This window comes from Coffea eugenioides, chromosome 5, assembly GCF_003713205.1.
Source record: "Coffea eugenioides isolate CCC68of chromosome 5, Ceug_1.0, whole genome shotgun sequence".
NCBI lineage: Eukaryota > Viridiplantae > Streptophyta > Magnoliopsida > Gentianales > Rubiaceae > Coffea > Coffea eugenioides.
This window is the reverse complement of record NC_040039.1, coordinates 52,107,863-52,129,298: the sequence shown is the minus strand read 5'-3', so window position 1 is coordinate 52,129,298 and position 21,436 is coordinate 52,107,863. Positions and strand designations below refer to the sequence as shown.

General features: G+C 38.5%; 3 protein-coding genes across 3 annotated transcripts; 2 read left to right on the top strand and 1 right to left on the bottom strand.

Moving 5' to 3' along the window:
- Positions 1 to 229: 229 nt before the first annotated feature.
- On the top strand, positions 230 to 7,353 carry LOC113772280. The gene is made up of 8 exons (XM_027316867.1): positions 230 to 3,145; positions 3,226 to 3,297; positions 4,310 to 4,462; positions 4,737 to 4,900; positions 5,116 to 5,263; positions 5,401 to 5,523; positions 5,820 to 5,907; positions 6,812 to 7,353. Exons 1-8 carry the CDS (start codon positions 371 to 373, stop codon positions 7,000 to 7,002), a joined length of 3,714 nt encoding a protein of 1,237 aa, XP_027172668.1. The 5' UTR covers positions 230 to 370; the 3' UTR covers positions 7,003 to 7,353.
- A 1,192-nt stretch (positions 7,354 to 8,545) lies between these two features.
- On the bottom strand, positions 8,546 to 12,980 carry LOC113772565 (DEAD-box ATP-dependent RNA helicase 36). The gene is made up of 6 exons (XM_027317190.1): positions 12,253 to 12,980; positions 11,199 to 11,521; positions 10,381 to 10,584; positions 10,221 to 10,302; positions 9,439 to 9,537; positions 8,546 to 8,866 (listed from the first exon to the last, which is right to left on the bottom strand). Exons 1-6 carry the CDS (start codon positions 12,895 to 12,897, stop codon positions 8,666 to 8,668), a joined length of 1,554 nt encoding a protein of 517 aa, XP_027172991.1. The 5' UTR covers positions 12,898 to 12,980; the 3' UTR covers positions 8,546 to 8,665.
- Positions 12,981 to 16,756: 3,776 nt separating this feature from the next.
- LOC113770203 (peroxisomal 2,4-dienoyl-CoA reductase) lies at positions 16,757 to 20,485 on the top strand. The gene is made up of 5 exons (XM_027314599.1): positions 16,757 to 17,025; positions 18,084 to 18,243; positions 18,509 to 18,678; positions 18,758 to 18,980; positions 19,999 to 20,485. The coding sequence occupies exons 1-5, from the start codon at positions 16,840 to 16,842 to the stop codon at positions 20,151 to 20,153; spliced, it is 894 nt and encodes a 297-aa protein (XP_027170400.1). The 5' UTR covers positions 16,757 to 16,839; the 3' UTR covers positions 20,154 to 20,485.
- The last annotated feature ends 951 nt before the right edge of the window (positions 20,486 to 21,436 follow it).

The window sequence follows — 21,436 nt, the reverse complement described above, 5'->3', positions numbered from 1 at the left end:
AGCTTGCCATGGACTAATGTATTTTATGCAGATTATGTGTGAGGGTGCTCTTGATTCTTGTGTCTTAGAGAAGACTGGTTCTGTGCTTTTGGGCTGCCAATTTTTGTTAGCGATAGCAAAGAATTTGGTTCCTGTGTCTGCGAAACAGTTCAATCTGAAAGCTTCCAAGTTTTCTGTAGCAATGTTACAGAGATTGAAGATAATGTTACTCACAAGTGCCAATAGACTTGTATACCGGCTCATATACTTTTCTGTTGCATCAAAGGTTGTGGTGCTTCTTTATGTCTTCCTTATAACAACTGTATCGTGCTGTTACAATTGGTTGTTCCTGTATAAACGGGTTTCAGAGAGGGGGAAGTTTATTCTCTCTATGATGCAGCAGTCAAAAACTCATATGCAAGCTCAACGCAATTCTGCAGATCATTGTAATGGAGAACTAGATCCTCAACATGTAGCATACTCTCTGGGTTATGTAAATGCAAATGCAAATGTGAGGTCTTCAGAGCATAACATTTCAGAAGTTAAGCCTGTGCGTAATTACTCTATACAAACAGGTGAGGAATTTGCTTTTGAGTTCATGCGTGATCGGGTTAATCCCAGTAAGAAATTTGTTTCATACGTTAATGGGGATCCCCTTTGTACACCTAGTTATTTGGATCTGAAAGGCATTTTAGGCATTAGTCATACTGGATCTGAGAGTGGGCCAGATATTTCTGCGGTTGAAAAGGGGTCACAAGTGCTTGAGCCAAATAATTCTTCACCGTATGAGAACAAAAGCTACTATGTATCTGCACAATCATTTCCAAGAACTTCATCAGACTACAACAACTATCAAACACTTGCTTATACATTGTCTGGAGCATCTGATGGCTCATCAATAAAGCTGAAGATCCTCTGCAGCTTTGGGGGTAAAATCATACCCCGTCCAAGTGATGGAAAGCTCAGGTATGTTGGGGGTGAAACTCGCATGATCCGCATAAACAAGGACATTGCATGGCAGGAATTGCTGCAGAAAACAAGTGCGATTTATGACCAAACTTATTCCATTAAATACCAGCTTCCTGGGGAGGATCTTGATGCCTTAGTTTCTGTGTCTAGTGATGAGGATTTGCAGAATATGATGGAGGAATGCAAAGTACTAGAAGATGGAGAAGGATCAAATAAGCTTAGATTATTTCTCTTCTCCATTAGTGATCTGGATGATGCTCATTTTAGTATAGCGAATTCTGATGGTGGTTCTGAGTTTCAGTATGTAGTAGCTGTCAATGGCATGGACATGGGATTGAGGAAAAGCTCAACTCTGCATGGTCTGGCAAGTTGTTCCGCAAACAACATGGATGAGTTAGATGGGTCAATTGTTGAGGAGACAAATAGAGCTGCAGCTGGCTATATTGGTGCTGGTACCTTTCCTTTGGCTGACTTTGATGTATCATTATCAACCACTGAACCTTCTCAACTTGTTCTACCAAATACCTCCAATCCTTCTGCAACTGATTCGCACTTTTATCATGGACAAATGCTGCATTACAATGAAAATAGGCAGCAATCCATGCAATATAAGTTGCACCCGGATCATTTATCACCTGTTGATGGTGCTGTTCAATGGCAATTTCACGGGCATGTAGGTCAACAAAAGGGCTTTGTAGAGCAGCTGTTGGAGGGTGCAAATAAAGAGATGCAACTTAAAGAGGCGAAGCTGAAAGTTGGTGGTACTGCCTACCAAGAAGGTGAGAGTGCAAGTGATCAGTTACTAGTAAATGATCACCTTTTCTCCTCAAAACGATCTAATGATAACATAAAGGACTTTGTTCCTGTTGATGAAGCATCAATCGTGTTCCCTAACCTGGACAGAGAATCTCCTTTAATGTCATCAAAGAATGAGGAGAAGGCAAAGGATCATCCACAGGTCACGTCACTGGCAGATGCTGCTAATTCAGATCAGGTAGGTAAACCAAGTGGTGACTATTATGCTGGAAGTGGTATTGCTACTGAATCTGGTCCAATTGATTTGAGCTACTTCGAGCCTTCTGCTTCTTCACATAGTGTCTTTCGTTCTGAACGAATCCCAAGAGAGCAAGCAGAGCTACTTTACAGGTTGTCCAAGTCAGACAATTCACGTAGTTCTCAGTTTCTTATGACACATTCACATGCGGATATTCTGGAGCCGGAGTTACTTGCAGAATCAGTTCAGAGATCCCAAACTGAAAAGTCCAATATGCAGATAGAGCAAGGCATTTCTGCTGATCATCCTGGTTTTGTTGATTCTCAAACCACTGTTGATGGACAGATGACACTTTCAAAGATGAAGCAGACTGTACCTAACTCTGTTGATGCCAAAGATGATGATCACAAGAATCAGGGTCTAATTGCTGACCGTGATATGAGTCGTGTCAAGTATAATGCTCAGAATCTCCTGGTCGATGACATAGCCGAAGCTAAATCTGAAGTTAGTTTTGTGAACAGAGTGGATTCTGGAAAACACCCAGAACATCCAGTATGTAGTCTTCCTGAAGCTCATAGGGTAGACAAGGTTGTTAGTGAGACCATGACAGATAATGCGCATGGGCATTCTTCTGCTTGGATAGGGAGCTCAACAAAGGATATTAATCATGGGGAGACCTCAGATGCTTCTAGACCTGAGCAGCCAGATATTCTTATTGATATAAATGACAGATTTCCTCGTGATTTCCTTTCAGACATTTTCTCAAAGGCCATTCTTTCTAATAGCCCTGCAGACGCTGGACCACTCCAGAAGGATGGAGCTGGTATGAGTCTGAACGTTGAAAACCATGAACCTAAGCAATGGTCATTCTTCCAAAAATTGGCTGGGAATGATTTTGCACGAAAGGACGTGTCTCTAGTTGACCAAGACCATACTGGATATTTGGCTGGACTGCCAAAAGTTGACGAAGAAGCTTCTGTAGCTTATTGTTTTGATCCATTGACACAGGAGGGAATTTGTTTAGGCCATGTAGATACAGGTGGAAATTTTGGAGAAGATGACCGAAAAGAATCACCATGTACAAATGCAGCTGAAGCTGTAGTTTCTCATTCTGATTACCACCCATCTAATGTGCAAATCAGTGAAGCCATACAGTATGATGATTTGACAGATCATACAAGATTAGAAGGCTCGGAATATGAGGTGCTTTTCCCTCCGGTTTATAAACATTTATAAGGTATGTTATTTTCAGCTTATTATCTAATATCTATTTATGCCGGTAGGACGGACAAATAGACATTGGTTTGCCGAATCTCGATCCGTTTTTGGTGGATATTGATATAGACTCTCTGCAGGTGAGATGCCTTTTCATTCCATTTTCATTTTTTCTGATGATTTATGGGTGAGCTTTATTGTTTGCTACTGTTATTTCTCATAATGTGCCAGCATTGCTTGCTGGTTGGAGCTAATCGAATCAATACTCTTCCATCTTAATTCTTTGGATGTTCCTGGTGATTAAGTCAATGATGAACAATCTCATGTTGTTATCTCGTTTTTTTGTTAGAAAATTAGCAATTATTAGGCAGAGAGTTGCGACAAGGTGACCAAATGAGATAAAATTGTCTCTGTATATTTGCCGAGGATTAAACTTGGCTGCTATAAAAAATGATGCTCACTAGCAACTGAAACTTGTGCATGATCTTTCTATATTTAATCCCCTGATACCTCATAGAGGGTAAGAGTAGGTTAGTCTTTTTTGCTGCATTAGTGTTTCACTCTCTCTTTAACGGGAATGTCAACTCATTTGCTCAATGTGTTCAACTGCTTAAATATGAGTACTGCCAAAATATGAGTACTGCCAAAATAACCACATCTCCAGGACCTCCTCCCCCTTTAGAACAAGAAAAAAAAAGAAGAAAAATCACTCAAAAGAAGTCTCATTTTATGATTAATGCGTATTGTACATCTTGCTTGAAGAAATCAATTGTGTAAAGATGTCAAATACAACCGGAACTTAGGACATTCTGAGTTTAGTTGTAAATCGTAGATGCCATACTTTTAGTCGTGAAAAAGTATTTCGAGACCAGTTCACCTTTTTGTGCATGTCTCTACCTTGTCTATAATGTTTTTCTTGTTCTCTCCCATCGTAGTGCAGGCATACACTTAAAATTAGTCAAACAGAGGATAAAAAATGTACAATTTGTTGGGAAGAGGGTTATAAGAATAAAGCTACCTGTAAACATAACCTGCTTTAAATTGATTAGCACAGAAGTCTTCTTTTCTTATAGTAGTTTGTGTTTATCATGTCATTTCTTATTTGACTCTAAGCAGGGGACATTAATTAGAATTTGGTAATTTTGTTCATAGCTCATAAATAACAAAGATCTTGAGGAACTAAGGGAACTTGGTTCTGGCACATTTGGAACAGTCTGTCATGGGAAATGGAGAGGAACAGATGTTGCAATCAAAAGGATAAAGAAGAGTTGTTTCATTGGTCGATCTTCAGAGCAGGAAAGATTGGTAATGATAGCTCATTTGTAGTCTCTTACTATTTTGATGATGTCTTCCCAGCAATAAATTTCTGTTCTTATGAACCATAGTTTTTTAGCTGAAGAGACTCATTTGACGGTGGAATATGCTATTTATTATCACTGTTTGATAATTTGATATGTAGGCATACCGCACACAGGCATTCACACTCTTAGTTGTGCTCTCATGTTATGCTTCTTCTCTTGTTGTGTATACTGTTTTATAGTTACTATTTATACATATATGTATGTATGTATATTTGCAGACCATAGAGTTTTGGCGAGAAGCTGAAATTCTGTCAAAGCTTCACCACCCAAATGTGGTGGCCTTTTATGGTGTGGTGCAAGATGGGCCTGGAGGGATACTTGCTACGGTAGCAGAATATATGGTTGATGGTTCTTTAAGGCATGTTTTACTGCGAAAGGATAGGTAAAGGCTCTGCCTTCTATATTATCGTAAGGTTTGGTCCTAAAGTTCTTTCTTCGTCTTTTTGAGTATAACGAAGTGGAGCAGTCCCTAAAGCTTGAGTCTTTTGCGAATTTCACCGTCAGTATTCTGCTGTCAACCAATCTCACTCTTCATGCCCACCGTTTCTCTAGCTGCTCATAGTTTTCTTCTTTGTTGTGTTATATCTAACTTTGCAGGCATCTTGATCGTCGGAAGCGGCTTATTATTGCCATGGATGCAGCCTTTGGAATGGAATATTTGCATTCAAAGAACATTGTGCATTTTGATTTGAAATGCGATAATTTACTGGTCAATTTAAAAGATTCTTCACGACCTATATGCAAGGTACTCATTTTAGGTTTGTTTTACATGTTGCTAATGAATACAATGATTCTTCTGATGGTACCCTGGTAGGCATCCACTAGACTTTTCAAGCATAGTTCGATGTCAAGCAAGTGATATTGTATAGTGCTATGAATCAGGTTGGTGATTTTGGTCTTTCAAAAATAAAAAGGAACACTTTGGTTTCTGGTGGAGTTCGGGGATCACTTCCTTGGATGGCTCCAGAGCTTCTGAATGGTAGCAGCAATAAGGTTTCTGAAAAGGTGAGTTGCCACCATGTAAATTCCTATGAAGAAATTGTGGTAGAAGGGTTTGAGGGAAGCCTCTTTTGATGACATCTAGATCGATGGTCATATCAGCATGCAGACCTCCTGTTTTCACCTTTTTACATGCTGCACAAGTATACAACTCAAAAAGGAAGCATAAAAAGATGAGGAAACAAAGAGCTTGCTGGATGTGATACACTGATATCGAGTTGAACTTTTGTATTGTTTTAGTTGGTTTCTGTGTGTCTAGTCAACTTGTTTGTAACCTCATATCATGGATGTTTGTTCAACAGGTTGATGTTTTCTCGTTTGGTATTGTTCTGTGGGAGATTCTGACTGGTGAGGAGCCTTACGCCAACATGCATTATGGAGCAATTATAGGTGGGCTTTTTCCCTTTGATATAGCTGACATTTTACGAATTTCTTGATGTGATCATCTTATTGGTGTCACTTTTAGTTCACTATTTGAAAATACGCATCAGCAGAATCTGGAGCATAATGTTTACTTGTAGTGTAACATTAGATGAACATCAAAGACCTGTACCATGCTTTGCTACTATGTGACTCTTGTAGCATTATGCTAATGAAAATTTGGGTTTCCATGAAATGCTTCCGAGTATGATTGCAATGGACATGCCAAGTGACTTGCATGGACATGTGAAGTACTTAAAATATGCTTGTTCTATATCTCAATCATTTTCATCAGACAAGAAAACCTACATTTTGTATGAGAGAAGGGGACTGCTTGATTCCCCAAAAAGAATTGGGGAGGGGGGGGGGCGGTACAGGGCCCATTCTTAGCCCACTGCAGAGTCTAGAGGATAGATTCTCTGTGAAAGAAGTATATCCAGACAGAATCTCAGAATATCACTCTAAATTGGTCGGTCTCTGAATTGCATATATGTTAAATCAATTTGCAGAAAGGATTCTGTCCATTAATGCTCAAACTGATTTTGGAAATCCTTCTTCTCAAAATCAATTTATTTTGGTGCTTCATCAACTGTATTCTGTGATAGACTGCTTTATGTGGAATGCTTTGTTTAGTAGTAATCAATTTCACTGTGTTTTTCTCGTACAAGTAATATAAATATATGTTTAGCACTTCTCATGTGGCTGCTGCGTAGAGATGTGAATGTATAGTAACTGATCGAAGTTTTGATGTTAGCTTCCTTGCATGTTATCTTTTGGTTGAGATTTACTTGTGATCGATTTAGCATTTTTGGGATCCAGCTTTGAATTTTAATTCGACTAAAAAAGTTCTGGTTTTCCCCCCCTTGGTCTATAGGAGGTATTGTAAACAACACATTAAGGCCATCCATTCCAAGCTTCTGTGATCCTGAATGGAGAAATTTAATGGAGCAATGTTGGGCCCCCAATCCTGTTGTGAGGCCGTCTTTCACTGAAATTGCTGGTCGATTACGTGGAATGTCAGCTGCTGCCCAGGCGAGGACACCTGTTAATAGGGCGTCTAACTAACGGGCTGAAACCTTTTCTATAATTGTTTCAAAGGACAGAAAATATGCTCACAACCCTGGGGTAGTGACTAGCGAGTTGAAAACCCCTCCCCCTACCCCTGTCCAACCCCGTAAAACCAAAAGAATAAATGAAAGATAAGAGGAAAAGTAGACTAGATATAAAAATTCCTTTAGACTAGGTATAAAAATTCCTTTCACAGATTCATTTGACAATTTGTTCTCTCAATTGTTTCCGGTAAGTAAATGCACTATGAATTCTGACTGGAAGCAAATGTCCAGGAAATAGTATACATGCCTTTTTTTTTTAAGATTTTTTGGGGAGCTGGGAATACAAGACTTGATACTTTCGCAAGTGCTGTGCTATTGTAGGAAGGGGTCTTATATTTATTGTCTTTATATATGTGTGCATATATGGAGCTAAGCTGGCATAATTGGGTCATGAATATTAGTTACACATATAATTGAGTCATCAATGGTTGAGATCTTTGACAGTGAAGATGAACTCAAATCAGATTTAATGCTCATTCGCACCGGGCTTTGGTGAACTGGTCTGTTTCTTGCGCAAATGAATGGCACACAGCGGTCTTTGATCTTTACTAGCAGTTTATGCTTTGTGCGAGAGTGATCATTTTGAGGCTTGCGATCTCAGTCGCCCACGATGACTCTTGTAAAATCAGAGTATCCCTCTCATCAACATGTTTGTGTTCGTTTTGACAAAGGTGCCGTGTTAAAAGAGGGCACAAACTATGTCGGAAGAAGTATCTCGCAGGTGAGTTGCTGCTTGTCTTAAGGTACTTTGAAACTTTCAAAGCTGATTTGCCAGAGAAACATGGCTACAGGTTGACAGAGTGCTTTGATGCGAGCAAGTGGATGGATAGTGACGAGCTTAGGGGGTCGCTCATTGTTCTTGGGTACTAATGAATGGCTAAGGATTACAATCCGGGGTTAAGAGGAGATTCTATTTACTTCACTTTGTGTAGATGCTGAAGTTGAGCCCAGCACTACGTCTGGAGCCTTATGATTTGGGTGTTTTTCAGCATTACCCACTAACCTTCGTGTCAGTTTGTTTCCATTACCCACTAACTTGCATCGCAGTTTCATCATAGACGGATTAGGTGCTCTTTTAGTCCTCCACGCGTATTTTACATGGTCACTCTATTTCTCTATGCAATCTTTAGCCTTTATGATATGAGCAACTGCTTCCTTACTCATCATCTCAATCTATTATGATGTTATCAAAATCTGGAAAACTACTTAGGATATCCAAAGAAAAGAATAGCACCACAGTTGTGAGGCCTCCTTGGTTATAAACAACACAGCCAGTGGAAAAGTTATTCGAAGATGTTATGCATTACATGGAACCCTACAGTAAAACAAAGATTTTTCTGATCTCCCAGCTAAAAAAGGGTTCTTCATCATCTTTTCTCTGATTTTCCTTTTTCTGTCAATAAACTTACAACCCGGCAACATGTTTGGATTGCTAATTTTAGAAGCTTCTGTAAAAAACATGCATTGTAGTAATTTGATGCATACGAGATAAAAAAGATGATTAGAAAATGTGTTCACGAAAAACGTAAAAAATTTTCTCCGAAAACCACAATCCAAACAAGGCTGCGCAAAAGATAGCTCTTAATAGACTTAATTATGTGTGAGCACGTATAAAATTAGGGAAGATGGTGAAAGTAAGCTTTCTTAACTTCCACCAATTGATCAGATACCCCCTTCTTCCTTTTTCGCTTTTTACTACTTTTCAATAGTCCTTTCTCTGCTAGTGCCTTCAACTTCTGAGCTTTCCGTGCTTTTGCTTTCTCCTCAAATCCTTCATCCATCATCTTCATGGTTGCCACTCGTTTGGCCTTGTAAACCTGTGCAAGGAAGGATGTTGATGATATCAAGAGCATACCTTTCGCAAAACTTCCAGAAAATATTACGTGCAGCAAGTGATTAAAATATCTGATGGTATACATTCAATTTGGATAATACAACACTAAACATTATATAAAAGCTTGTACTTCAAGCAAATCAAATAGAAGAGCTTTCTGGGTTTCCTTATCTTCAGATTTTTTATTTCAAGGGAGACTCGAAACTTTCAAAGGGAAGAGCTAAAGGAAGGGCTTAAAGCTCGAACAAATGACCTCAAATACTATCTAGTCAATGTCCCTACCACTTGAACCAATTCTTAGGACCCTGCAACCAGTTTCGTTAAAAGAAAAAGAGCCAAAATTCCTCCTTAATGACCATCTAGAAAACAGAGAAGGAACAAAAAAGGATTTTTTTGGGGGGGTGGGCTGGAATAAAGGCAGAGGAGATCACTCGTATCGCAGATCAAGAGCTTGAAATTTATGAGTATCAAGAAGCAATTCTGGTGAGTTAAAAATTAAGATTCAAAGGAAACTTGCTGACATAATCAGTACGGTTTACAGTAAAATGGTTCTACCTTTGTAATTTCAGCAAGAACATCCTTTTCCTTGCACTCAAATTCCTCCAACTGTTTTCCAAGTTCAGCTTCAATTTCGTGAATAAGATCAACATCATTCTGCAAGAATAGATCATCAAGCAATCCATGAAAACTGTGGCAAAAAAAAAGCTAGGGAGTGGGAGAATACTGAGGCACAGTTGTCAAGCTTATATTCACACTTGGAGGTGCTACTTTTTGTGTTTGATTGCACATGCTGTCTCACAGACACATATGAGGTTGAGAAAAATCACATTAAACAATAGACAGAAAAAGATTAGCTCAAGTCATAGTGCTATGTTCCAGTTCAATTCATAATAAACGAGGACTATAAAAGCCATATCTAAGTTCAATTTGAGCGTTTACTGCCTCCATAATTTGAAATTGTAATAATCTCCACCCCAGCTTCCCAAACCTACGACGCCATGACACTAGAAATGCCCATGTCATTGAAGAAAGCAAAGAGGGTTGGGGGGGGGGAGCACAATACATCCCAATCCCATCCTAACCTTTTCCCGTAATAAAGCAAACATTTAAGAGAAGATGGGATCAACCAATTTTCCACCCAGGTGCTACAAGATTCAATCTGCAATCTGTTAACATATTCAGAGGTATTAAACTTCTCCAATTTCACAAGACAGCCATTGAGGCCATATCTCTTCCCGTTTCCCACTTTATCTACTGCAGATTTTTACATCAGGAAATGTTGATTTTTCTTAGGAGAAAGTTTCTAGATAACATAAAAACCCCATCTGACTTCTTACCTGGGTAATAAAACTAACAGCAAGCCCCCCTCTCCCTGCTCTTGCAGTGCGCCCTACACGATGAACATAATCGCGTGGAAACCTGAAAAGGTTTAGCACTATATGAATCAAAAGCTTCAGAAAGATAAATGAATCAGTAAAGTTTCACCAGGATTGTCACCTTGGGATGTCATAATTTATGACAAGATCAACGGTTGGGATATCTAAACCCCGACTTGCAACATCTGTTGCTAGCAATATAGGAACCTGCCCAGATTTGAATCTATGTACTGCAGAAAGCCTCAAAGACTGGGATTTGAAGGAATGCAATGCTGCAGCTTCAACATCAAGTTCTTCCAACAACAAACTTAGAAGCTGACAACTCCTGCTCAGTTACAGTAGACAAACACACGCAGACGCAGAATGCAAATCAAGAGAAATTCTAACATCCTTCTGATTGATGTAAGAAAATGACATTAAACGTAAACTAAGAAAACAAACAGAAGCTTTGTCACCGCTATAAACCAATTTTGCAGACTCTAGGAGACCTGGTATAAAGTATGTATTTATCACATAAAGGACGCCATCTACTAGTATAAACAACCACAACCAGCCTGTAGAATCTAAGGACAGTTCACCCAGATGCTTCCACTAGCATCATGAAATTTGTAGAAGCACCAATTCCATGCAAATATGCAACAGCTATTATTTGGCAGGCTTAACAAACATTTCACTAATGCAATATATGTGCGCCAATGTATAAGCAGTTCACACTTGTCAACTGTATCCAAAGGGCAGGTCTGATACAGTTGTTGCTCACAAGGTACAAAACGTAAGACAAACATTAATTTAGCATTATGCATAAGCATCAGTACAATGGAGGATGCAGGTAGACAGAAGACTTGTGCCAACAAATGTACCACACAATTAGCAATAACAGCAGTAATATTTCATTTGACACACACACACACACACACACACACACTTCCACACACCCACCTGCAGGTGGAAACAAAAATGATGGCCGAGCGAACACCCATATCTTCCAATTTGGATAGAATGTATAGGAGATAAACATCCTTCACATTTTTTGGGATAAAAACGTATTGCTGTTTAAGAGTCTCCACTGTCTTGAATCCTTCATATGCCTCGTAAAAGTATGCCTTATTTGCAGAAAGCTCCATTAGTGTTTGTAGATCACTGGTCATGGTAGCAGAGAAAAGCAGAGTTTGCCGATCCTTTGGCAAGCACTGGAAGACTACTCTGAGTTCCTCCTCGAAGCCCACATCAAGCACTCTGTCCGCTTCATCTAAAACTAAGAACTACAGCAGAATGAAAACAAGATAAAATATTCCACAGCTTAGGGATTAAAGAAAATCACTTTTTTTTTGTTTTAATTTTAGTGTGAGCACTTGCTAATATTACGACAGCCTGGCAAAAAGATGGAGGGCCTCAGACAGTTGGGGATGGTGTAAAGTCCTCCAATTAAAAAGACGTTAAGAAGCAGGTAGAATACCACAAACGAAAATGCAGCATAGGTTTGTCCTAACCATTTGAAGCCATGTGCCAATTCAGCTGATTATTGGCAGAAACACTTTACAAAAGAATCCCAGCTGTTGAGTTTATGGAAAAAATTTAATCTTTAGAGACATATCTCTGATGCAAAATGAAAACATAAAAATATCTCAATCATGTCAGTTCTCCAGAGTTCGGATGTTTCAACCAAGGTTGCTACACTTAGCACTCTGTCCGAGTAGTCATGGAAAAGATAGGATTTTGGTTTTACTAACAGTTGAGGCTTACACCAACAGTATGGACCTTAAAATTATACAACACCTAGTGTATAATAACTGTATAATAGCTTTATAGGGTTAGATTTACACTATGAACTGTAATCAGGTGCTCTACATACAACTACAATAACCTTGGATAGTGTATAACTTTTTGTTTTTGCTCGTTTTCTCCTTTTTCATAGATAGATAATGCTTCCCAAAAATTTGAATATGGAAAAAGAAAACGGGCATTAAAATTAAATTAAGAATGACTGACCAACCTTGGTATTGGAAAAAACAGCAGGGACGTCATCAGGATTCTCCTGAATGAGAACCTTAATCCTTCCGGGAGTTGCTATAACCACGTGGGGCCGCTGCATCAGCGTCTGGGCTTGGTTGATCATATCCATCCCACCTACAACCACGGCGCAGCGCAGGTGCAAGCCCGACCCCAGTGCCCGGAACTGCTCCGCCAGCTGGTAAGCCAGCTCCCGGGTGGGAGTAATCACCAGAGCGAACACCCCGTAAGGGTCCTCAGCCAGGCGGTGGAGTATGGGGAGCGCAAAAGCGGCGGTCTTGCCGCTGCCGGTTTGGGCCAGGCCCAAGACGTCCTGGCCGGCGAGGATTCGAGGGATACAGTGGCGCTGTACCGGAGTAGGTCTCTTGATTCCGAGTTCTTTGCAGGTCTGGACGGCCCATTCAGCTAGGCCCAAGTCGGAGAAGGAGATGTGGTTGGGAGTAGTGGGAATAGGGTCGTCGGAATCGGTTTCCTTCTGCAGGAGCGGTTTGAGGTCTTGCAGGGTGGTGGTGGAGGCGGCGGCGGTAACAGGTGGGGCGGGGTTAATTTGGGAGGGAGTAGCTTTGTTGGTTTTACCACGGCGGGAAAACAAGGGGAAGTTTTGATCCACTAGGATGACTTCTTCCATGGTGATCCACTAGAGAGGTGCCGGGTTTTGTCCTTTGTAGATTTGAGAGTATTTGGTTTGGTCCAGACGGGGTCGTTTCATGTATAAATAAGTAGCGTACATTCCTATCTATATCTATTATCTATATCTATATGTATTCAGGAAGGGATTTTTAGCAGAAACCCTCTCAATGCCTTCTAAACTTGTCATACTTTTTTCTAGATTTTTGTATTTATTTTAATACATAAAAAAGTAGTGGGTTATAACCTACTTTATCACCAATCAATATTCCCACTATCCCACTATCACCTTATCACCAATCAATGTTTCCACTATCTCACTCCCACTATCTTAACTCATATTTTTGTATTTATTTTAATACATAAAAAAGTAGTGGGTTATAACCCACCTTATCACCAATCAATATTCCCACTATCCCACTATCACCTTATCACCAATCAATATTCCCACTATCTCACTCCCACTATCCCACTATCTTAACTCATCCTACTCCTACAATTACTCCTACAAATTCTTCTTTTACTGATCGACTTAATTAACTTATCGAGTTAATTCCCTCACCCTCTCTCTCAGTTTCTTATTTGTTTTGGGTTCTCTATTGATTTTGTAAATGTATTGATTTTGTTTCTTTTGTGAGCAGTAGTGGAAGATATTATGTGCAGAGACTCCAGCAGAAATCAACCTTCTTGCGGCCGGCTTAATTTTCCAGGTCAGTCCCCTCTGCCTTTTAAGTATGTTTTGCTTTTGCTTTGTTTTTTGTCATGAATGATATTGCATTGATTTTCTGATCATCCATTATTTCTGAAAATTTTTTACAAAATCTTATGAACGGTTGTTTGCTTATTGTTACACTGTAAAGCAAAGATAAAAAGGTATTGCTTGCTTATATAATTGCGGATGGTATAGGTTCATGATTGAGGGTTCTACTATTTCTAACATAAATTGTATATTATAAAAATTTATTTGTTTGTATTACTGAAATTTTTTTAATTATTTTTTATTGCACATTTATCACATAAAATAGGTGTTACGATAGTTATTTTCATAATTTTATTCCAAAAATGATCGTGCATGAAATAAAAAAAAGATTTTTTGATAATTAAAAAAAATAATTAAAAATGGTTTATAATTGGAGAAAAACAATTCAGATACTACTAATAACTAAGGCACTATACGCCCATTATTAAAATTGGATTAATTTTTAATTTCGTCAGAAATCCTTTTGGCAAAATTGCATTCTAGCCTTTCTTTTCTTTATCAACAATGACAATTACAACTACGTGATTCATCTATCTAGCAACAGCACAATTCAACTCATGGAATAAATAGTTCATTGCTTAAAGTACTTAAACGAAAGGTTAGAGCCAAGTCCTACTTAACACCTGCAAGTAATATATTACAATTAGAAAAAAGAAAATGATTCAAGAGGAGCAAAAAACTCACCAAGCCCCTGACATATGTGCAATCGTCAAGGCACTTTTGAGCATTTAAAACTGCATTCCTTAGTTCAGGTAACCACTTCTCTGTAATTGTTTTCATTTGATTACAATGCAATTCTATTAAATTCTATTGATGCTATTTCTATATTAATTATTGTATTTTTTTTGTTAACAGTTCTCATACAATGTATCACTATTTACACATAAAATAAATACATAAACTATTGATTTTTAATTTAATATATATTTTATTTCTAGATCAAAGAAATGAAAAATCTAACTGTCCTCAAGATTGCCAGGCATCCACATCACCAATGATTTTGCGTGATCATGGTAAATATACAGTTTCTTATATCGTCATACTCATATTACATACACATTTTTTTGCTACACTATCTTGCTAAATCAACTATAGATACAATACAATACAATTGTATTACAATTGTTCGATTATAATACAGTTGTATTACATTCAATTGATACTATTTATAGACAACTTAGCAATTTTATAGATTAGCAATTTATTTTATTTTATAGATTACCAATTACTACATGTACCAAAATATTTTTATATAGGGATTACTTCATTAACTATGGATGCTAATAACAATTCAATTGGTGCGTATTTTTCATTTGATTACAACACAATTGTATTAAATTCTATTGATGCTATTCTATATTAACTATTGTATTTTTTTGTTAACAATTCTCATACAATGATAAAAAAAATTCTTATACAACCGAAAAAAGACGGTTCTTGAATTATATATACATTCTATTATATTTCAAACTATTGTTAAACAGATATTATATTTTAATTTGATTGGTAAAATTTTTTCACCTTTATTTGTTCACCATTTTATTTTTTTTCCAATAATGTCAGCACCGTGCATAGCACGGGTATTTCCACTAGTTTGTATGTATTCGTGGAGAAACATTCGTTTGTACAGCGGCAGCAGCAAGAGTCGTAGTAGTGGTTACATTACATATAGTTTTAGTTAGAGCAAATTATCCGGTTGGTCATTAAACTTTTGCAATCATCGAGTTTTGGTCACTCAACTATTAAAAGTCTGGTTTTGGCCACTAAACTGTATAAAAGTATGATGCGAGGTCATTCTGTTACATTTAGCCGTTAAGTAGACAAATGCTGTCTGTCCGCACGATTTCCAATACAAATGGTAGGGTCAATTTAGAAAGTTCAACATGCATCTTCTGGATGGCAGAGAGAGTCAACAACCCGTTCCCAAAAACTCCCAACCTCCCTGCCCCAAATTACACTGCCTCAATCGAAGGAATCTGCCTATGGCTCAAAGACTCAGCAAATGGGTGGCAGAGATTCAAGAGAAGAAGAAGGAAAAAATAAAAAGGCCAAAGAAGACGAAAAGGCTTTCATATCATATGCAATAGATGGTGGTGCTGAAATTTGGAGAGGAGAAGAGAAGGAGGTAACCAGAATGAAAGGCAGACTCGAGGGAGGAGATCCCAACCTCCCACCCAAAATTAAACTGCCTCAATCGAAGGAATCTCCCCATGACCCAAAGACTCAGCAAGTGGGTGGCAGAGATTCAAGAGAATGAGAAGGAAAAAATAAAAAGGCCAAAGAAGACAAGAAGGCTTTCATATCATATGCAACGGGTGGTGGTGCTGAAATTTGGAGAGTAGAGGAGAGGGAGGTAACCAGAATGAAAGACAGACTCGAGGGAGGAGATGGCTATGGATGGTCGAAGTTAAGCACAGGTCCTTCGGTTGCTTTGATAAGATATTCCCGATCTGCTATTGAAGCTGTACAAAGTAGTATCAAAAGATAAAAAGAATAATTTCAGAAACCTCAAGAGGTGTACAGGATTGTTTGTTTGCATTGAAATGAAATCATCGGCAGCAGCGTAATTGCAGGGAGGGGCAACAACCCATTCCCAAGAACTCCCAACTTCCATGCCCCAAATTACACTGGCCTTAATCTAAGGATCTTCCAGAAAATCCTCTATGGGGAAATGGAACTTGCTGGCACGGCTCTTGATGGTATTGAGCTTGGTCCTACTTCCTCTAATCCAAGCTGGGTTTCTTTCATTTCCTTCTCCCTTGTAGTTTCTCTGGCATCCTGCATTCTTTAGGTTTATGCAAGAAGAAGAAGAAGATGCATATTGAACTTCCTAAATTAACCCTTTATTTTGTCTTGAAAATTGCGCGGATAGACAGATCAGATAAAGTTAACGACTAAATCTAACAGAATGACCCTGAATCTTAACTTTATACAGTTTAGTGGCCAAAATCAAACTTTTAATAATTGAGTGACCAAAACTCAACGATTGCAAAAGTTTAGTGGCCAACCAGATAATTTGCTCTTTTAGTTAAAGGTCTTTTCGTTCCCCGGGCGGCAGAAGCACTAGCGTGCATACAACACTAGTATAAAAGGGCGCTGAGAGTTCGAGACCCCACAAAAGCAAAAGAAAGAAAAGAGCAAAGAAGGAAGTAAAGCAACAGATTCAAGAATAGTTAAAGCAAAATGGAGTCTCCTTTCAAGGGAGGTGTACTCAAAGGCAAGGTAGCCCTCTTGACTGGAGGTGCCTCCGGAATTGGGTTCGAGATCTCCCGTCAGTTCGGCATCCATGGTGCCTCTATTGCCGTCATGGGCCGTCGCAAGTCCGTCCTCGACTCCGCCGTCTCTTCTCTTCAATCCCTCGGTATTCCGGTACTAACTCCCCTTCCCCCCGTCTCTTATACTTTTGATCTTTAAGTTTGTCATTCGTCTTAAATTCTTTGGTTATTTACTTAACCCCTAGTGTGAGATAGAATTTTCAGGAGCATCTCCTCCTGCCTCCTGCTTAATTCTTTGTTTTGTTTCTTAATTTGTTTCATTCCACGTCTAAAATTTGCTGTAGAGCTCCTGTTAGGGCCTGCTTGTTGGTCGCATCAATTTTATTTATTTATGAATTCAGCTTCACTGATTTCTCTGCTCATCCACCTCCTCTGTTCTTTTTAGTTCAAGAATTGGGCTTCGATCAGTTTTGTCGTGTCACCTCATCATTTTCCATGCCTACTACTATCAATAATGTGCTATTCCTCCTCATCATAATGCATGAATTTTCAATCCGCTCTTTTGCCCTGCAATCCTTGCGGCCCAAGGATTAATATTGGTGGCCTCAAGGTTCCTGAGTATCTATGAATGTGAAAGAAAGGAGAGGATATGTGTCTCTCTGTTTTCTATCGAAAAGAACAATCATGTGTGTTAGGTTGGTGGGACCTTTTGGTTTGCCGCTCAACCTTAAACTCAATGAATCCGTATTCTTAATTGCATATCTCTTTATCTCTTTATTTCATGAGACAAACCAGGAAAAACTGGAGACTTCTATAACCTTGCATCTAGAAATGCAATGGTTCTTTCCTTTGTTTTACATCCACAGCTGAGGGTTTGAAAGTCAGATTGTTTTGTACCAAGCCTTGCCGTTTTGTTTGCATAAAAGAACAACTCTTGTCCAAATTCTTTGATACTGAGCATATATTTCTGCTAAATACATGGTGTGGCCTTTGTTTTCATGACTAGAAGTGAAGTGATGGTTCGGTTATTGTGTCCTACCAATTGCCTGTAAGAACTTGTATTGATTTTTTTTTTCTTTTAAAAGATTACAGTGTGTGTCTCTGTTGCGTAGTTATTTTTTTTTTTTTAAGAATTAGCTATATGATTTTTTAATTTGTTACTACATGTGTCATCTTATGTATGTTCACACTCCACTTAAATCATTTTCCAAGGCGGTTGGCTTCGACGGGGATGTCCGCAAGCAGGAAGATGCAAAAAGAGTTGTGGAGTCAACTGTCAAGCATTTTGGGAAGCTTGATATTCTTGTCAATGCTGCAGCTGGCAATTTTCTTGTGTCGCCTGAGGATTTATCTCCAAATGGGTTTCGAACAGGTTTTCTTTTATGAAGTTCTGGATACTTTAAGCCTCAACTCACTGGCTACTTCCTAGCATGTATTTTTTTTTTACTTGTTTGATTTTATTGGTCCTCAAGTAACACTGTTCTAAGTATCAGGAAAATGGTTGGACAACCCTTTTTTTTGTGCTATCTTTTCAGACTAGCCAACAATATTGCTTTATAATCTTAGCTGGATTGTCATTTATCTCTCCCCGTTCCCTCTCTCTTTCTCTGAAAGAATTTTTGTGTGTTAAATTGCAGTATTGGATATTGATTCAGTTGGCACATTTACTATGTGCCATGAAGCACTCAAATATCTTAAAAAAGGTGGACCTGGAAGACGCTCATCTAGTGGTGGGTTGATATTGAATATCAGTGCCACTTTACATTACACTGCATCTTGGTATCAAATCCATGTATCTGCAGCTAAGGTTTGTGACTTTTTGTATTGCTTTGTAGATGTGCTGACTTTCTTCAAAATGTTAGCCGCGATGCATTTTTCTTCTTCAGGCTGCTGTTGATTCACTCACTAGAAGTTTAGCTCTGGAGTGGGGTACGGATTATGATATCAGAGTTAATGGGATTGCTCCAGGTCCAATAAGTGATACAACTGGCATGAGTAAACTTTCACCTGAGGAGATTAGTAGCAAAGCAAGAGAGTACATGCCACTCTACAAACTTGGGGAGAAGTGGGATATTGCCATGTCTGCTCTCTACCTTGCATCAGATGCTGGTTAGTAGCCTTGCTGCTGTTTTTCGTAGTACTAAATTCCCAGTTTTGTGTCAAATAGCAGTAGTCGTTATCATAAAAGTAGACTGCAGACTTTTTCTACTCTTTGATGTCTATACAAGGATAAAAACTACCTCATGAAGATCTTGAAGATTGGCGGCTCGGTAACAGCTGTCAAATGAAGTTATATGCCTTTAATCTTCTCTCGCACCCATTTGAATGTTTTACATCTTCTGCTCGATGGGTAAATGTGAATATGTTTAACCTATTCATTGCCCTTTCTCAAACCCCCCCCCCCAACAAAAAAAAAAAAAACAAAAAACCCCACCCCCCAAAAATGTGTATGGAAATCATGTTACGAGGCCTTTTTGAAACAAGTTTTTATTGTCCACTTTAAATAATTTTTTATCTCTTTCTTAAAAATTTGCATCATAGACAGTAGTTGCTTTATTTCTGGATGATTTTCTTGATGAACTTAATTCTATAGGCTGCCCCACTGGTTGACCTCTAGTGTGACAAAAATGATATGATATCTCCATCTGTTCAACAATGGTACCTGTACATCTTTCTACGCCAGGTTTCTGGCATAATTTTAGATGATGGACACGAGTTTCTTCTGCTTTGGTGAACCTAAAAAATTATGCAAACCTTGTGAATGCTAGCAATTATTGTGTTTGCTTTGCAGTGGATGGACATTCTACTGCTAGTCCTGAATCACCATCCCCACTGTCCTTGGATCAGCACTCTTCTTTCTATGTTTCTCTGGTTTATATATTCAATACTGGGATTCGTTTTCTGTCGTTTACATGGTTCTTTTTGGAATAATTGGTCTCTGTATTTTAACTTTGAATAACTTTTTAGAAGTATATAGAAATCTACTTGCAAAACAATGAAAAGGCGGCAAAGAATAATCTCAGTAGTTAGTGAAAAATTACATTTGCTGCAGCAATGTGTCTTTGCTGCCATTTGATCCCTATTCTGCTTCTAACTTAACTAATTGAGACTTGCCTCTTTTGTGAAGGCAAGTATGTTAATGGAACAACCATTGCAGTTGATGGAGGATTATGGTTGAGCCGCCCTCGCCATATACCAAAGGATGCTGTTAAACAGCTTTCGCGTACAGTGGAGAACAGATCAAGAGCCACGCCTGTTGGGCTTCCTACCAGCAAACTGTAGCTCAAAGATAATAATTCAAGACTTAACCCCCACACTCCATGGGGAGGAAATAGAGTCGGTTATATAACAATTTGAGAAAAATCTCCAAATAAGTGAATGATTGTTTGGGTAAAATTCATTGCAGATATGTGAGGATTATCTGTTTGTCAAGCTGGACGGATTAGATGCATTGCTAGCTCCAGAACAGTGTTGCAGTGTGTTATTACCGCACAAATGTTTTGATAACTCCTCTCTGGCTTTTCAGACAATGCAACAGCACTTAGGGTGCTGTATTTCTATTTGAATTTGAGATCAGATGCACTTGCAATCATAGTGCCATTTCTTTTTGTCTAGTCTAAAGTTAGATGTTCATTTTACTCTGTTGGATCATCAGAAGAATTTTCTTGGAGGGAAAAAAAAAATTTTTTTTTTTTTGAATGAAGTAGTCTTACCACGAGAACAGGTATGTTAGTCGTACACACATACATTCATACACGAATACATGGATCTATGCATAGACTCCAAGACACCATCTTTGAAGCAATACCAAGAGTGCACGTTGACAACAGGAATCATTAATGCATGAGGCAGTCAATCAGACTTTATAAAATAAAGTAAGTGATTCATTCATGCAGCTCCAAACATATTTATTCATCAGAATAACACAAATGGGAGATACAAAAAGAACGAAAAATTAGCCAAAAAGGATAATCCTTGTTATATGTCTCAAAGCCACAGACAAGAAGAATGAAACGTAAATAATAACTCACCAATCCAGTTATCCTTGAGTGTTCAAGAAGTTCCTTTGCAATCATGTCTGGTATGTGCAAGAAGTTCTCCATTCATTTCTTCATTCTGTTTCTTCAATGCACTGCACACATGAGAAATTATATAGTTTTCACTGAATTTGCAGATATGCAATATATACAGAAGAAAATGCATTGGAAATCCTCCTCCTCATATCTGTTTTGCTTGGCAGTACAATCTGATTCCACAAAGTAAATCTATAAAAAAAAAAAATGACCATAACATCAAATGAAGTTGGCTAGGATATAAATTTTTCAACTCAATTAAACACACGTATGCCACGCTTCAAATTTCAAAACTCACTTAAAATATTGCAGATTTGAATGGAAATTTTCTCAATGCCCAATCTGACTTTTCAATGGGCCGACCTATATGATGGGCCTCTGGAACTCTGGGTCATAGTCAATCTAGGATGCGTGATTTTGGGGCAAGGAATAGGCGTTGTTTTGGATATCTTCTAGACGAACAAATTGCGAGGCCTCCATTACTGTTGTTGG